Here is a 15888-nt window from a genome sequence, read left to right as displayed (position 1 = left end):
ATCATTTTTATTAAAGCATAGTTTGCCTGTAACTTGTCTTGGTGGTTTGGAACTGAATGCCTGTTCAAGTGATTAAATTACAGACAATTCTCAATTATCTGTACTAATGCAGGGGAGACATGCAACTAAGAACCATTTATATCTGCCTTTGCAATGCAGAGATTGCGCTCAGACTTCATGTTCGTGGTCCTCACACACATCCACGATATCTTGACACTTTTCTAATCCAGCCGTGTGTGTTCTAATCCAGCAGGTGTGGTGTTTGGCTCTGTAACTTGGAGGAGGAGCCCAAGTTACTACCGGGTCAAAAATGAAAAAAACAATGCCTATATGTAATTAAGATTAGGTTGTTCTGTTTTCATTTGCCTCACAAGTCTCCTTATATGTAATTGAAAATGTTTTGCATTTGCTCTTACAAAGTATGGCTATATTAATGTTCTAAATTTTCGAAATAATAAACACCTAGAGTTACTTGTATTTTTCATACACAAATTGTTAAAAATTATCATCCTGCATATGTAACATTTTTTGCCATTCTTTTGTACTCAGTAACAAAACAAAAATGAACAATTGTTAGTAAAGTCAGTACCAGTGCCTTTCTTAATGTCATTTAAAGTGAAATAGCAATTACTGTTTATAACAGAAATTGACAGTTTACTTCTTCATTGAGTTGTGTTCATGTTTTTAACTGTAGTGCTCAGTATCCTATTTTCCTGTGGAGTTAATGAGTTTATATATCTAAACATATATTATTTAATTGTTAATAAAATTGAACTCCCTGTGAGATTTTTGAGTAACTCCTTTATTCTTCTGTGATGGTTGCTTTTTTGAGTTAATGAAGAATAGGACCAAAGCCATTCTTGTATTTACTAATGGTAATTGACTTGCAATTGCTTTAAAAAAAAAAAAAAAACAAGTATAAAAAGAATTTTAGAATAATTTATTCCCACTACTCTTAAAATTTGAATAGTTTTTACATTAAATGCCAAGTTGAAAAGCACTTAATATAAGAAATATGTAAGACAAAGGGAACCTTCATTAATATGCAGAAGTGTGTAATAGTGTAAAGTAGAAATTTTAATTGAATACATAGTAGAAAATGGTTCCTACATATCAACATAAAATGGCCTCCATTAAGAAAAAGTCAATTAAAGGAGCACAAGTTTTATGGAATTCATTTCAAAAACCAGGAGCATTTTTTATATAATTAACTGCTTTTCAAGATCACTGAGAAAGTATATCTGCTGTTAGATTATATGGCATTTACTTTTGATTTTCTAAATGAGCAATAATATCAGAAGGCCAACCAGTATACTATTGAAAGACTTTATTAACTTTATTTTCATTTCTGTGGTACTTGGTGACTGAAAAGGCTGCTCTTTGAGAGCAAAATCATCCCATTGAGATCTACAGAGTTATGGTCAACTCTCCTATTTTCCAGATTACAGTTATCAGATGAGAAGGAGTAATACAGAAATGAGAATTTTAAAAATCATCTATTAAATATAGGGTTGAATATCTTCATGTCCTGTTTTAGATATTCATATTAAAATATGTGATATTCTATGCATTGTAAAAGTCTTAAAGCATATTGTTTAAGACCGTATACTAATAAACTAACACATAAATAAAATATACAAAGGGCAGAATGAATAGCAGTAAAACAGTATAGGAATGGACTGCAAAAGGAAAATGTTAATATTTAATATGTTTAGGGTAGGAGAATTCGACTAGCATTGGGAACCCTAGGTATATCCAGGCCCAGGAAACATTTCTTCTGTTCCTCTGAGAAAGAAATCAGGTGAGGGTTTATGACAGGTTTGAATTCAATAGTGTAGAAACTGAGGTGTGTTTGCTTTAATTACATTGCTTGTCCTCTGATAAAGATACTAATGTGCAGTGACCAAAAGGCAGAAAGGTAAAAATCCATAGCTCCAAAATCTTTAAGGTTTTCTGTACAAAAGAATTCTGTGCGGGGTTTGTGTAAAATTCAGATTCCTGAGAGCCACAGCCAGGGGCTCAGATTTGGTACTGTGAGGTATGGCCCAGGAATCTGTATTTTAACCAGTAGCCAAAGCGATTATATGGCCAATAATGTTCCATGGTTTACAGTTTGAGACTGCCTTGAATTATCAAGAGTTAATGACAGCCACATGACACATTTTAAAGTATATTTTTCCTATGTTTATGCATTTTCTTTTTACAGATTAGTTATTAAGGGATGCTAATAGACAAGATGTTTGATGTTGTTTTTCCTTACAGCTATGGCATTGTGCTCCAGCAAGAGTATATTGTTAATTATATCAGCGTATTACAGTCTCATCTGTGAAACTGTCCTAGACCACAAGGAAAAGTTTGTCTTTCAGCAGTCTCAGCCATTTCACATTTTAATCCAGTTTCCGGAGTTCTGACGTTCAGTAACAGTGGTGTTCAAAAGAGCTATCAGACTACCTACTCATTTTGCCCTTTCATGAACAACAGATTGACCCTGTGAGGGGGAAAATGTGATCATTTGAGTGAAAACAGCCTTGTCTCTGCCATGATGCTATTTTAGTTCTTAGCTTATTCAATAAGACCCTAGAACAGTTTTCATTATTAACTTGTATTTAGTACTTAAAGTCTTCCTCCCGCCCTGTAGATCTTAATGTTTGGATCTTGTTTACTCTGTCACTTTTTTAACTTGCAACTTTTGAGCAACATACAACTTGTGAATAATTACAGTCTTAGTAGAATGAATGTTGTTTTACTATGGTCCCTGAGGTCCTTAACTATTAGGAAAGCCTGGTGCTGTGAATGGAACAGTGTATCCATGGCAACCTGGCAGTCAACTTTTTAATTTACCAACATATTTAAAGATAGTTTATTTGCTTCAGGTTGAAAATCAGAAATCTTTTTATTTAACTGAAGTACATGTAAAGAACAACTTGTTTCATTTCTAGGCCTTCAACTCATCTAGTGAATCACTATTATTATATACATGTTTAATAGTAATTAATAGGAGAAATACTGGTATATACTGCCATTTCCATCATAAAATGTCTGTATTGTGCAACTCTTTCACTCAATTTTTTTTTGAAGACGTGTGACAAATTTTCTTAGTGCTAGGGTTACAAACATGAATGGCATAGTCACTTCTTGGTGGGAGTCTTTGATACTTCCCTTTCTTCTGTTCTTAAATTGCTCAACTTTTGGGTTATTTTTGTTTGTTGTTTTGTTTCTTTTCCCCTAGTAACTGGAATATTGAAATACTAGGTAATTTTGAAGGGCCATAATAGAAAACCGTGTCTTAGTGCCCTAATTTTATAATCTCTGATACTACAGTAACCATACTTCACCTGTCTTAAAATGCTTTGTAAGGAGTCGTTAATATAAAGATATCAGGCATTGGTCTTTTCTACTGTGTGATAAATTTGGAATCTCAAACTGGACCAAAGATTTTGGAACCTATTTAGTCAGTTTTCTCAAGTTGGTGATTGTCCACTAGAGGGCAGCACTGCTTTTTTATCTGCTGCTTTGATCTCTGCAGGCTCTGTGAACAGCATTTCATTGAAAAACAAATGTAGACCTCAGTTAATTTTTACACGGCACGCATATTTGGATATTTTAGAAATAACCAAACCGCATCGCTGATTTTGCTTTAAACCATTCTTTCTTTAAGTTTTATTTAATTCTACCATTTGTGAGGTAATATTCTGCAATGCAACAGTTTTACTAGTAGGAATATATAACTGTTTTCATGTAGAAATGAGAGGTATTCTTGATGATTTTCCTTCTGGGTTGGCAATTTTATAAGGAATCAAAGAGAATGGGGTAAGAATTTATTTATTATTTGGTTTTCTGTTAAGGCCCATCCCATCCCACCCCCACCAAAGAGACAAACCAAAAATGCTTTGGAATAACTGGGATATCTCGTGTCTTCTTTGAGAAAGTGCACTTAGATTTATTTACCTTTTCTTTATAAAGAAAGAGAATGTGTCAATGACAAGATAGTATGGAGGATCGTTATACCATGTGTAAAGATTCAAACAGAATATAGAGAGTCTTAAATTATGATGGTCGCTTATTTTCTTTGTTTTAACTCTTCTCATCAGAATGTTAAAGGGAAACACTACAATATTGCTGGCTGATTTTTTTTTTTAAATAATAGGGGAAAACACATTGCTTTGGAAAAATTCTCTAAATTTGAATCACATGTAGTTTCTCATCCTCAATATTAATTTCAATTGTGTAACGGGCTTAACTTTCAAAGACAATTTTATAGTCAAGAAAATGGAATTTTTTTTTACAACTTGCAAATTCTCTGTTTAAAATGTTCTATATTAACTCAAAGCAATAAGGATTTATCATTTTTAATTCTTTGGGAAATAATGCTCCAAATCATGATGCTTTGGTATTTGATGTTAGGAGGTTTATTCAAACCAGTATTTCTTACATATAATCATTGTGCGACTTCATTACACATTTGTCAACTTTGGACTAATTATTTTTATACAGCTAGGGCAGGGCACTGCATCTTGTGATCGTCTTTCTTACTAATAGGATTCTGTCTGCTTCAGCAGGCAGTAATTGAAGGCTTCATGTACAGAGTAGGGGAAAAAAAAAAAAAGTTTTAGCCTGAGTGGGCCATTGTCACAGCTTCTGGTAACCAGTAGAACAGAAAACACGAGAAAATTGAACTCAGAATAGAAAAATCAGAAACCAGGAAGACTATCCAAGAGAAGAAAAAGCATGTCTTAGAGCTGTTGCATTAAGTGTAGCAAATATGATTCTACTTAAAAATGTTTGTGTTTGTGAATACCCTGGAGACTGATACAACCTCTCAGATAAATATTTTTTAGTTCCTGTTGTCCTGTTAACATTTCAGTTGTTAAAACCATTGGGTTGTAAGATTTCTTTTCCTTCTGACAAAGAACATTTATGGTCCATAGCCAGCTCCTCATAAATCTGAAAAAAAAAATATGGTTTAAGTGCATGAGGGAATAAGGCCACATATTGTAGATGCTAAATTTGTACAGATTTGTTGTTGTGATCTGAGCTGTTTTCCTAATTCTGTCAATAGTTAAGACAAATCAACTTTTTTAGAAGAGTAGTGTCTTCATTTAGGTTTGGCAAGCAGCTTATTTTGTCTTTTTCTTTAATTTTAAGAATTTTTATAGGCTTCAAAGATTAAATGTCAATTGCTAGAGATCATAGACAAAAAGACATGTAATGAAATGAAATACAGATGTATCTAAACAGTTTTACCTCCTCAGTTGGTGATTACAAACAGCGAGTGCTTGGTGGTAGAATGAAAATGAAAAATTATGAAAAATACCTAGATGGTATCCTTTTAATAACATGGAGCCCGTCATACATAGGCAATACATCTTTAACTGTCATCCTCTTATTTGTTCTCATTTGTGGTGTTACTGGTGTTCGAGGTTGGTTGGCCTCCCAGAAGTCCCTCCCTGTGTTACAGCTCCATTCAACAAGGTTTTATATTTCTCATTGCTGGTGTTCTTTTGAGGGAGTGGAAGGTGGGGGATGTTTAAGTTTTTTTTAATCTTTAAAAGGCAGAAAGTAAAAAGTTGTTATGACAAAGCAGCAAGTCCGGATGCTTTGAATTACATAATAGTGCAAATTCAGCTACACATTTTGAAGGGAAAATCTTCCTCCTAAAGTTTTTGGAACAATATTAGATTATGTATTATGTAAATAAGGAAAACATTAATCTTTCCATTTACTAATAAAAAAAACAAAAGTACATTTTGCATATTTGAGAATGCGTATGATCCAGAATCAGAATACTTGGGTTCAAATTCCTGCTCAACCATTCACTGGCTGTGTGCCCCTGGGTACATATCTCAACTTCTGTGGGCCTCACTTCCCTCATCTGTACAGTAATCTGCCTCATAGAATCAAATAAGTACCCACTACACAAAACACTTAATAAATGGTAGCTGCAGTTATCACTGCGGTGATCGAAAACCTCACATGTTTTCTGAAAAAGTTCTGTCACCGTGTTAATCTTCGTTTGAGGTCAGGCACAGAAGTTCTGATGTCACCCATTAAATTTAACACAGAAGTGTTTGACCCAAGCTGTCTTTATAACCAATGTTTCTTACATCCAAAAGCTATGTGGTATTTATTAACTGGTACTCTTTCCATAACTGTCTTTTCAGTGTATGTTAAAGCATAGCCTGTTCAGGCATTAAATGATTAATAAATTTGGGGCGGGGGTGGCTTTGCTTTTCATGGACCAAAACAAACCAGTTGTAATCATGCTGTGTTCCAATTAAATACATCCTTTTTGAACTGTGAAATGAGAATGTCAGAACATCTGATCTTCTAGTCTCTTGCTTTAAAACATTGCTTCCACCATTTGTGCCCACTAGAACACAGAGACCTAGCTAACAGGCAGTAGCTTTTATACCAGCTAACAGATTTTATTGCTAGGATGATTTGCTTAGCATATTTCCACTGTAGAGTAAGCAAATGCCTCTTTTCTTTACTGCCCCTAATCTTTACACTATTGAGAATTTTTATGGTAATAGGATTTCAAAAACATATACAAGACACTAATTTTAATCTCTGTAAACATACTGGCATCAAAATTGACATTTGTCTCTGCTGAGTTTGTATTAGTGGAGCATCGATTCTAAGTTTTTAATGCAAAAGAGATAAAATGTGCCTTGGGGCTGTGCAACCCTGAAATTCAAGTGCTTTTGTGTTCCTGTTGAGACATAATCTCCTTCTCTACAGTCCCAAGGCACAAGTGTTAAGTAAATAAAGGGACTAATAAGACTATTGTTTACATAATTATAACCCTGTCAGAAATAGAGACCTCTGTTGAAAGATGTGTTGAATGAAGATTTGGTGATGATCAAATCTGTGGGGAGAAAAGTTACATAAATGAGTAGGACAGTAGAGCTGCCTAGTCCGACATACAGACATGGTTTAACAGAAATACAGAAACAGGATTCTCCTGTGAAGCAGACCCAAAAGTTTGGACAAAAGAAATGCATAAACTTGGAAGGGGTGATAGAAAAGGGGGTCGGTCATGGTAGGGCCGCTAATGTTTGTGCTCTCTAAAAGATGAGATTAGGAAACAGTTCCTTAGGTCCTGTGTGGACATCTGAAGAGCACACGGTTACTTACAGTTGCTTCTCGCAGTAGGAAAACTGCTCTGTCGGATTCCTTACAAGTATTCCATGTGTTTGGAGAGAGTAGCTTTCCATGTTTGTAGAAAATACACAAATAAATGACAGCAAAGGTTTCTAACATACTTTATCAACAACCCACTAGCTTATACCTTAAAATGCAACTTAAAAATGTGGATAATATTTTCATATTAGCCTGTTTGTTTTGCTTTTGAGTCATTATTCTAATTACTGTTGGAAAACTGATTTTCATTATTCCGTTCAGATCAAAAATGGCTTGCTAGGTTTCCAAAAAGAAGAATCGAATGTGTTATGAGATCTTGATGTCATTTTTGAAAACTCAAAGAAGAAATTACTTTTCATTTAAAGAGAATCTGCTTCCTGCTTAAGTGGCTAATATTTTAATTAAGTTGGGAGTGAAGTTTTTCTGAGTGTCTCCTGATAAACTCCCTCTTTTATGTTGATGGTAATTAAACAGATCCCTGAGGACACCGTGGACTCTGCGCAAGGCCCATGCTAATTGTCAGACATGAGACACTGACCAGTTGGTTTGCTCTTGAATAGTCCGCAGCGTGCTGTCAGCGCGGCAGTTTTATTTTTATGTATTGTGAGCTGTTGTCAGGGCTAACTGGGTGCCATTGTGGCTGAAGATGTTGCGCAAATTGAGGCAGATGGCTCAGATTCAGACACGTGTCATACAGAAAGGGGAAAGGGGATTGGCCCTGCAAAGTGGGGTCACAGCAGGTCACAGACCTGCTCTACACTTGTTAGTGTTTTCAAAAGCTCATGTGCAGCAACTTTGTTTTTCTCCAGTCATCCCTGCAATCAAACCCCCTCCCACCCCCCTAAAAAAAATGTGTGGAACATGCTCCATGTGGAAAATGGAGGCCTAGGAGGGTTCCGTCCTCTTCCTTCACGTCTCTGGGGCTCAACTGTGCGTGCAGAATGAATTAGCAGGATTGACAGAAGTTCATTGTGCCTCCAACGGCTTTTCAGTCAATTGCAGTGCTTAAAAGGCTAGTTTTGCTTTTAATTCCGTGTAATTAGTAGATTCTTCATGTCTTGGAATTTAGTAATGGAGCCTTAGACCTCAAGTTTCCTCTATTCTAAAGCAAAAAGAAGTATGTAACATTCTGCACGTTAAAAAAAAATTTAAAAAGAAGGAGTGTGGGTGTTGCATTTGGCTGTCACGTGGTATTGTTATATGTCATCATCAACGTTAGAGACTGAATTTGAATATTTTAACATGCATGAATTTTTGAAACGTAAGTTTTATAATGTACATAAAATTATCTAACTTCTTGCATAATCATTTTCAGATATGAGGACTTAAAATTTCAAGCTCTTTGAGAAAAGTACCTTTTCTCAACATGTTTTAAAAATAAAAATGCAGTGGTTTATTTTATGTGACCCTAGGCATGATGGAATATTAAATATCAAATGAATGATTCCCAAATATATGTTAATGGAGAATTATTCACATAAGTCTCTTGTTCAAACTAATAAGTAAAATAGACTTCCTCTTCTTGTTTTGTTCTAAAGACGCACTGAAATTACCTGCTTGTGGCAAGCATGGTGCTGGGCAGTTTATTGATTTTTCAGAAGAATGCTTGGCTTTGGGTTTTGGCAGTAGGGAACCTGCAAGAAATTATTGAGAAAAAAAGAACTGTTTTAAACCTTTTTGAATTTATGCCATCTCCGTTTTTCCTCCCTCATGATAAAAGCTCTCTCTCCCTCTTTTTTTTTTTTTTTCCTTCAGGTTTGCAGCTAAAACTGTGCACAGTGGGTCGTTGATGCTAGTTACAGTGGAACTGAAGGAAGGCTCCACAGCACAGCTTATCATCAACACCGAGAAAACGGTGATCGGTTCTGTTCTGCTGCGGGAGCTGAAGCCTGTCCTGTCCCAGGGGTAACCTGCTTACATCTGGACTTCAGAATCTGGCACACAACAAAAGTGCCTGGCATCCACTACTGCTGCCTTTCATTTATAATAATAGCCCTTCCATCTGGCAGTGGGGGAAGAATACACTCTTGACATTCTTGTCTCCTGCTTTAGAATGCTAGTGTGTATCTATCATGTATGCAGTACTTTCCCCCTTTTCGCTTTGCTAACCAAAGAACATATATTTTACTGTCAGTTTTCTCAACTCTTGAATCTTTGTGGCATTTTCTCTGTCCTGCTACTTCTTCTGGCCTTCTCCTCTTCCTTCTCTTTTTCCACAGTGATGGACATGAATTGGGTGTTTTAAGTTCATTGGAAATCATCCTCCCTCCCACCGCAACCAAAAATTAGCCCTAGAAATAATCTAAATGGCCTCTGAGCTGGGTATGTGAAAATACTATTGCTATTGGAATAGCATACTTTTTAGAATTAAATACAGAAACAATAAGATCTCTGCAAAATTTTGTTCTGTGAATTTCTTGGTATTGTAATTGGTTATTGACAATGCTCGTCATGAAATCATCTATGAATAATAAACTAGCATATGAATAACTTGTGTCTTTGCATTTTTAATGAGTGTGTGTAATCCTGAAGTTCATATGCTGATATTTGTTTTAAAAGTAAATAGCTTGTTATATTCACAAAGAAGCAATTAATGGGGTTTAGTTAGTGAAAGAAAAACCACTTTCAAATCCGGGTAGATTTTCTAGTTATGTTATAGAGTAGTTAACTCCAAGAAAAAATTGGATATTTAATAATAAAAATCCATCATGTTGTACAATAAAATGTCTCTGTGCAATTTTGATTAGTAGAGATCAGATTGTAAGGCCTATTACACCTGCTGAATAAATTCTTTGAATCTCATTGTTCCTTTATAGATCTTGATGCCCAACTTAGGTGGACTGAAACACCTTTGGAAACTAATCACTATAAATCTAGTTCTGGAAATTTTAAAAACCTGTTACGTGATCAACATATCAGCGCTTTTCCCGGGAGTGTTTGTTGGCTAACTTCAACAAGTTAAGATTATTTTCATTACGATTATTCTCTGACCAGGGGTGCCTTGGTGGCTCAGTTGGTTGCACATCTAGCTTTGGCTCAGGTCATGGTCTCGCATTTCATGGGTTTGAGCCCCACATCAGGCTCTCTTGCTGTCGGTGTGGAGCCCACTTCAGGTATCTGTCCCACTCACGGCCCCTCCCCCACTCATGCTGGCTCTCTCTTTCAAAAATAAGTAAAACATTAAAAAAAAAAAAAAAGTTATTCTCTAACCAGAAAAATTTTTTCTGAGATTTTTATACCTCTTTAAAACCGGTTGAAATTTTATTTATCTTTCTGATACAAGGTAATACTCTTTCAGTTAGTATATGCTAGTCATTTCCCTTTCCGTAGAGCCAAAAATCCTTAAAAAATAAGGATTTTTTAAAAGAGAATATGCATTGATGGAAACATTGTAGAACATATATAAAGAGAAAAAAAAACCATAATGAAACATCCCTGGAATATACATGTTAAGAAGAACAAAATAGATGTGAAAAATTATTTCAGTTCAAACTTGTAAACTGGAGAGAGCAAACAAGATTGTTCATTTGTCCTGCTCTTGAAATACAGCAGTTAATCTGGATGAGAAGTATTGCTACAGAAGTCACGTGTTCTACCTCATTCTGGAACCTTACATGCGATGGCAATGCTGCCACCAGACACACCTTTATAATTGCAAGCTGTTGGCACTTCCTTTATTAATCCTGTTTCTCAGGGCTCACTTAATAACTTTGGGGTTTTTTTTAATCTTTTTTTTTTTTGAGACAGAGACAGAGCATGAACGGGGGAGGGTCACAGAGAGAGGGAGACACAGAATCTGAAACAGGCTCCAGTCTCTGAGCTGTCCGCACAGAGCCCGACGCGGGGCTCGAACTCACGGACCGTGAGATCATGACCTGAGCCGAAGTCGGACGCTTAACGACCAAGCCACCCAGGCGCCCCAATAACTTTGGGTTTTTAAGTCAACAATTAAAAAAAAATTTTTTTTAATGTTTATTTTTGAGAGAAAGGGAGAGAGAATCCGAAGCAGGTTCCAGTCTCGGAGCTGTCAGCACCGAGCCTGACGTGGGGCTCGAACTCACAAACCATGAGACCATGACCTGAGCCGAAGCCAGTCGCTTAACCAGTTGAGCCGCCCAGGTACCCCTTAAGTCAACAAGTTTTTGAAATGATAGAAAGAATTTGAAGGGATAAATACCTATTTTCTGAAAAACATATTTACACTTAATGCATCAAAGCAGAGGGAAAATGTATGTTGTGATGTAGACAGCTTTTTGTTTTCCTTAAATTAGGGCACTTCTTATCTTTGAAAATAGGTCATTTATAGGTACATATTTTTAAATTAAGGAAATTTCAGTAGAAGTTTATTTTTGAGTAAGATATATTTTTGATAGCTAACTTAGATTTAAAATGTATACTAAATAATGTAATGTGGTATGCTAACAGTTGAAGCCATTTTAACATCAAGAGCTTAATATCATTAAAATATTTTTCATATAAATGAAATTAGAAAAATAACGAAATTCCCAAGTTAAAGATTTGGCAGAGGGCAGGGGAGGGGGGGGTGTTCTTCCTTTTTTGGTACAATGTTTCATAGTTCCTTACCTCATATTTCCTTTAACTTTATCATAATCCATGATTATCTTTAAATTGTTCCATTGAGTCGAGTTAGTCAATGTTGAATTCTTAATTCTAGCTATATTTTTTCATTTTAATGTCCACTTAATGGGACATTTTATGTACACCAATCTTGAAGAATGGCTCTCATAGTGTATTTCAGACTGAGCCTCATTTTTGGTATCACATTGCCTCATTTTTGGTATCCCAATACATTTGCTTTATTTATTATAAGAAAAGGAGAATGTTTTTATTCTGAAGAGACTATAACAATGAACTTAATCAAATTAAAGTACTTCATACTTGCCCTTCCCAGTTACCATTTGCAAATATTTAAATAACTTCCTAATAGCTTATGAAAAGTTTGCCCTTGTAACCTGTTTCATGTTAAGAAGTTATATATTAGAGAAGACAAGAATCCAGAATGATGAATGACATAAAGGAAGGTTTTGAAAAGCAAAGTTTAGCTAGCTAGAGGAAAAGCTAAGCTCTTTGACTTTCTTTGTTTCCTCTCCCTAACCTCTTACCTTATAGGGTACTGTGTTTAAAGGGGGAAAATCCTCTTTTCACATAATAAGGGGGTAAAAAGCCCTATGTTATAATGCAAAATTAACAAATTCTTACTATTTCCTTTCTATTTCAAGACTGTCTATCGTGGAACATGAAGAGCTGCAGTTAACCACTGTTGGGTATAGTAAAATACAAGATGCGTTCTATACCCCTCAAGAAACCACAGTCCAGTTGGCAATAAATGAAGAAATGGCAGCATGGACTCCACTCAGTCAGTGAGCCCTGGTTTGCAAACTAACTTCGCTTACATACTAATGTAGGCTCGCCTTCCCCACCCCCACGCACTTTGGGTGCCAAGTCAAATAGCTTTAAGTGAACTATCACCCCCTCCAAGTTGCTGAACCCATCTCTTCACCTCCACCTCCCCTCTCCTCACACAGGTGGTTTAACCAGACCAGCCATTGATGGCTCTTCCATCATTTGGAGGTCAGTTCATTGAAAGGCAATTACTTTCTGACCATGCGCTTGCTTTTTTTTTTTTTCTTTCAGAGAGCATGAAAGGGGCAGAAAGGCCAAGGGAAAGAGAGCATCTCCATGCTGAGCATGGAGCCCAACTCAGGGTTCGATCCCATAACCCTGGGATCATGATCTAAGCCAAAATCAAAGAGTTGGACACTCAACTGACTGAGCCACCTCAGTGGTGTCCCTGCCTTTTTTTTTTTTAATCATCCTCCTTTTCCTTCCCTTCTGCCTTCCAACTTGACCAGTTACCTCAAGAAAAGTTTTCATGATCACTGTCACTCTTTACTTGAGATTTTACAGGAATCAGAAAAAAAAAGTTTATGATAGTGTTATATTTCTAGATGAATGGAAATTGTGTTTAATAGAAAAACATGCCCTTAAATGGATCATGAAATTTCTTTCCTGAATCTTCAGTCTCCATCTCCTTCCTGACAAATAGCTTTCAGTATGACTAAATGAATGTTTTACTCTTTCTTTCTTAGTAACGTCACTTTTTTCCTACCAGTTTTCAACTGTTTTACAGAGCAAGCACTATTTTAAGACCTGACCTGGTAAGTTAACCACCATGTGAAATTAGTGTTTGAATGAAAATGTTTTGGATTTCACATGATCACTTGACCAACACACTTGGAACACAGCTGTTTGAAAGCTGAAATCGTTTCTGGGAAGAGTTGTGAAGCAGTTGCATGATTAATTGTCAGATCACAACAGTAAATGCTGTTGGATTTGGGGAAAGAAGTGATCAATGGGTTAGAGAGGTCTGTGAAGGTTCAACTGTGGCAATGAAGCTAGCTAGGTCTTAAAAGTTGGATGGCATTTAGAAGAGAAAAGAGTTTCTAGGAGTGGGAGAAGGAAGAATATATGGTTCTCAACTGAGGCCGTCTCTTAAAATGTACCTTTGTACAGGGAGCGGCATTACCCCTGCACCACTCTCTGCGCCCTCATTTCTCCTTTTTCCCCTCCCAGGGTCTCCCTGACACCAGCCCCCAGGTCTCCAGCTCAGTGTGCTGTGGCAGTTTAGAGGAGGAACCAATGGTTGCCATACAACGGGTGGGGCTGTGCTGCGCTTAGAAACAGTGGAGAGGCAGGAAAAGAAGGCTGGGAACCAATGAACTAGAAATCAGGAGAAATCAACGTTGTTGGTTCTATTCTCCCACTTGTAAGCCAATTTTAGATATTTCCTTGGGGATTTTAGGTATTTCCTATGCTTTTCAGTTATTTCCAGGTTCTCAAAGGAGTCGTTTTTGATTTACAGAGTACCTAATGAACATGAAATTCCATTGGTATCCACTTACTGGTAGTGATTGTACGTTTAAGTGATGTCTAATCTTCCCTCGTGTCTGTCTTTTTCTGGAGCCAGTTTGATGCACAGTCACTTGTACGTGTAATTCCTGGCTGCTTCCATAAATGTATACACTGAAGACCCTAACCCCTCAGAACTCAAATATGGAATTACTACAACAGACTCAAACTTGTCTTTAATGACGTTCTAAGACACTGCTTTCTCATCTACAGCCTTGAGTGCCAGAGACACCAAAGATGAGGCTTAAGTGTAGAAGAATTTAAGTACTCTCTACACCCAACGTGGACCTCGCACTCATGACCCTGAGATCAAGAGTCGCACGCTGTACTGAATGAGCCAGCCAGGCTTCCCAGTGCAGGAGAATCTTTATTCTCAGATGCAGAGATGTCTAGAAAGCCTGACCAGCAGATAATTCTGCCAGTGGGTTCATTCATGTAAGCCCGTGCAGACTGCAGGTGCCGCACGTGTGGTTGGGGAGAACAGGGAAGCCTCGCCTTGCCCACCCTTCTCGTTAAGTGGCCTGGGAGGGGCTGCCAAGGAGGGAGTTTCATAATATGAGAGGGAAGGAGGGAAGACAGATTAGCTCTGAAAACGTACCTCAACCGAGATTGTGATTTGTTCCTCTTAGAAGAGCATCTTCTCTTTTTTAGTTTTTTAAGTAGTGTGATGAATGAGGACTCTTGTTTTACAGTAGGGTCAACCATCTCCATGGATAACAAAGGAAATCTTAAGACCGCCACCTACAAAAAGAAAAATGTTACATTTTGCCTTTGCAAATTTTAAAAAGCTGTCTAAAGATGGGCCCCTCAGCCTGAATTTAAACTCCCCATTTCTCATGAGTTCACTATTATAGGCTTATTCCCTTTGTTATTTAACCATGTAAAGTTAGGAACAAGAAGGGGTAAGGTGTCAACCCAAACACACTGCCCCCAGGAAGTGAATGCAGACATTTGGAGGAAACCAAGTATCCTCCCAACTTAAGGCTTGATTTTTGACTTAAAAAATGAAGCCGTCATGAAAGAGCCTCATACTGGCATCACACAGAAATCGCCAACACCCAAGGGCACTCTTTCCGTGACCCCGGGGCCTCCATTTTGCTCGTGCCTCATCAAAACCACAGGGCCTAAATAAAAATATTTTGTAAACAAAGTTATGGGCAGCTCCGTTTTCTAATTGAAAGTAATTATGATTTCTGTGCTGTGGTGTAATTACCTAAAAAAATGTTATTTGATGATTAAGATTCTGGAGTGAATTGTGTTCTTTGGGCTCTTGCACCGTTCCTCCATCAGGGACCTGGTTTCAGCGGTGTGCAGCTGCTGGAGTTGATTTACAGTGCTGCGGCTGTGGCTGGTCATAAATAAATCCTCTTATATAGTTGTTATGAACACCTGTTAGATCATCTGTCAGCAAAGCGCTGTTCACATTTATCATGGTGCGGTAGTTATTTTACCTCAATCCATTTCCAACTGACTCAGCCTCCATCGCTGGGTTACTATTACCACACCATAATCGCTCGCTCCCACTCCATGTTACAACTTGCAGATAAAAGATTTCACTACTTGGCCAAATTTCATAAATAAAGGAGCAGTTCAGTGCAGTAAAAGTTTATTTTTGTCGTCATTTGTCACCCCATTATTCTATAAATCAAATGGAATAGCACTATTGCCAGCTCAGGCGTTGCTGTCAGCCTTAGGCATGGAAATGGTCCGTTTCTTCCTTTTAGATGAGATGACATGTCTTTCAGACTTAACTGGCTTATGGCTTTGTTTCACCCATTTTATTTTATTACCCCTCCAGAAAAAAATCCTTTGGGA

General features: G+C 37.0%; 1 protein-coding gene across 2 annotated transcripts in view; it reads left to right on the top strand.

Moving 5' to 3' along the window:
• The window catches only part of AP3B1 (adaptor related protein complex 3 subunit beta 1), a 264833-nt gene extending 255200 nt beyond the window's left edge, over positions 1-9633 (top strand). For both annotated transcript variants that reach the window (XM_047088352.1, XM_047088361.1), the window contains one exon: positions 8899-9633. In XM_047088352.1, coding sequence (XP_046944308.1) covers positions 8899-9052 — 154 coding nt within the window. In that variant the 3' untranslated portion in view covers positions 9053-9633. The remainder of the gene's footprint in view (positions 1-8898) is intronic.
• Positions 9634-15888: the final 6255 nt, after the last annotated feature.

This window comes from Lynx rufus, unplaced genomic scaffold (genome assembly GCF_022079265.1).
Source record: "Lynx rufus isolate CCGP_SWC_20201006 ecotype Redwood Valley unplaced genomic scaffold, mLynRuf1.p SCAF_1, whole genome shotgun sequence".
NCBI classification, from domain to species: Eukaryota; Metazoa; Chordata; class Mammalia; order Carnivora; family Felidae; genus Lynx; species Lynx rufus.
Note: the sequence above shows the minus strand (reverse complement) of the source record. Positions and strands in the feature narration are given on the sequence as shown.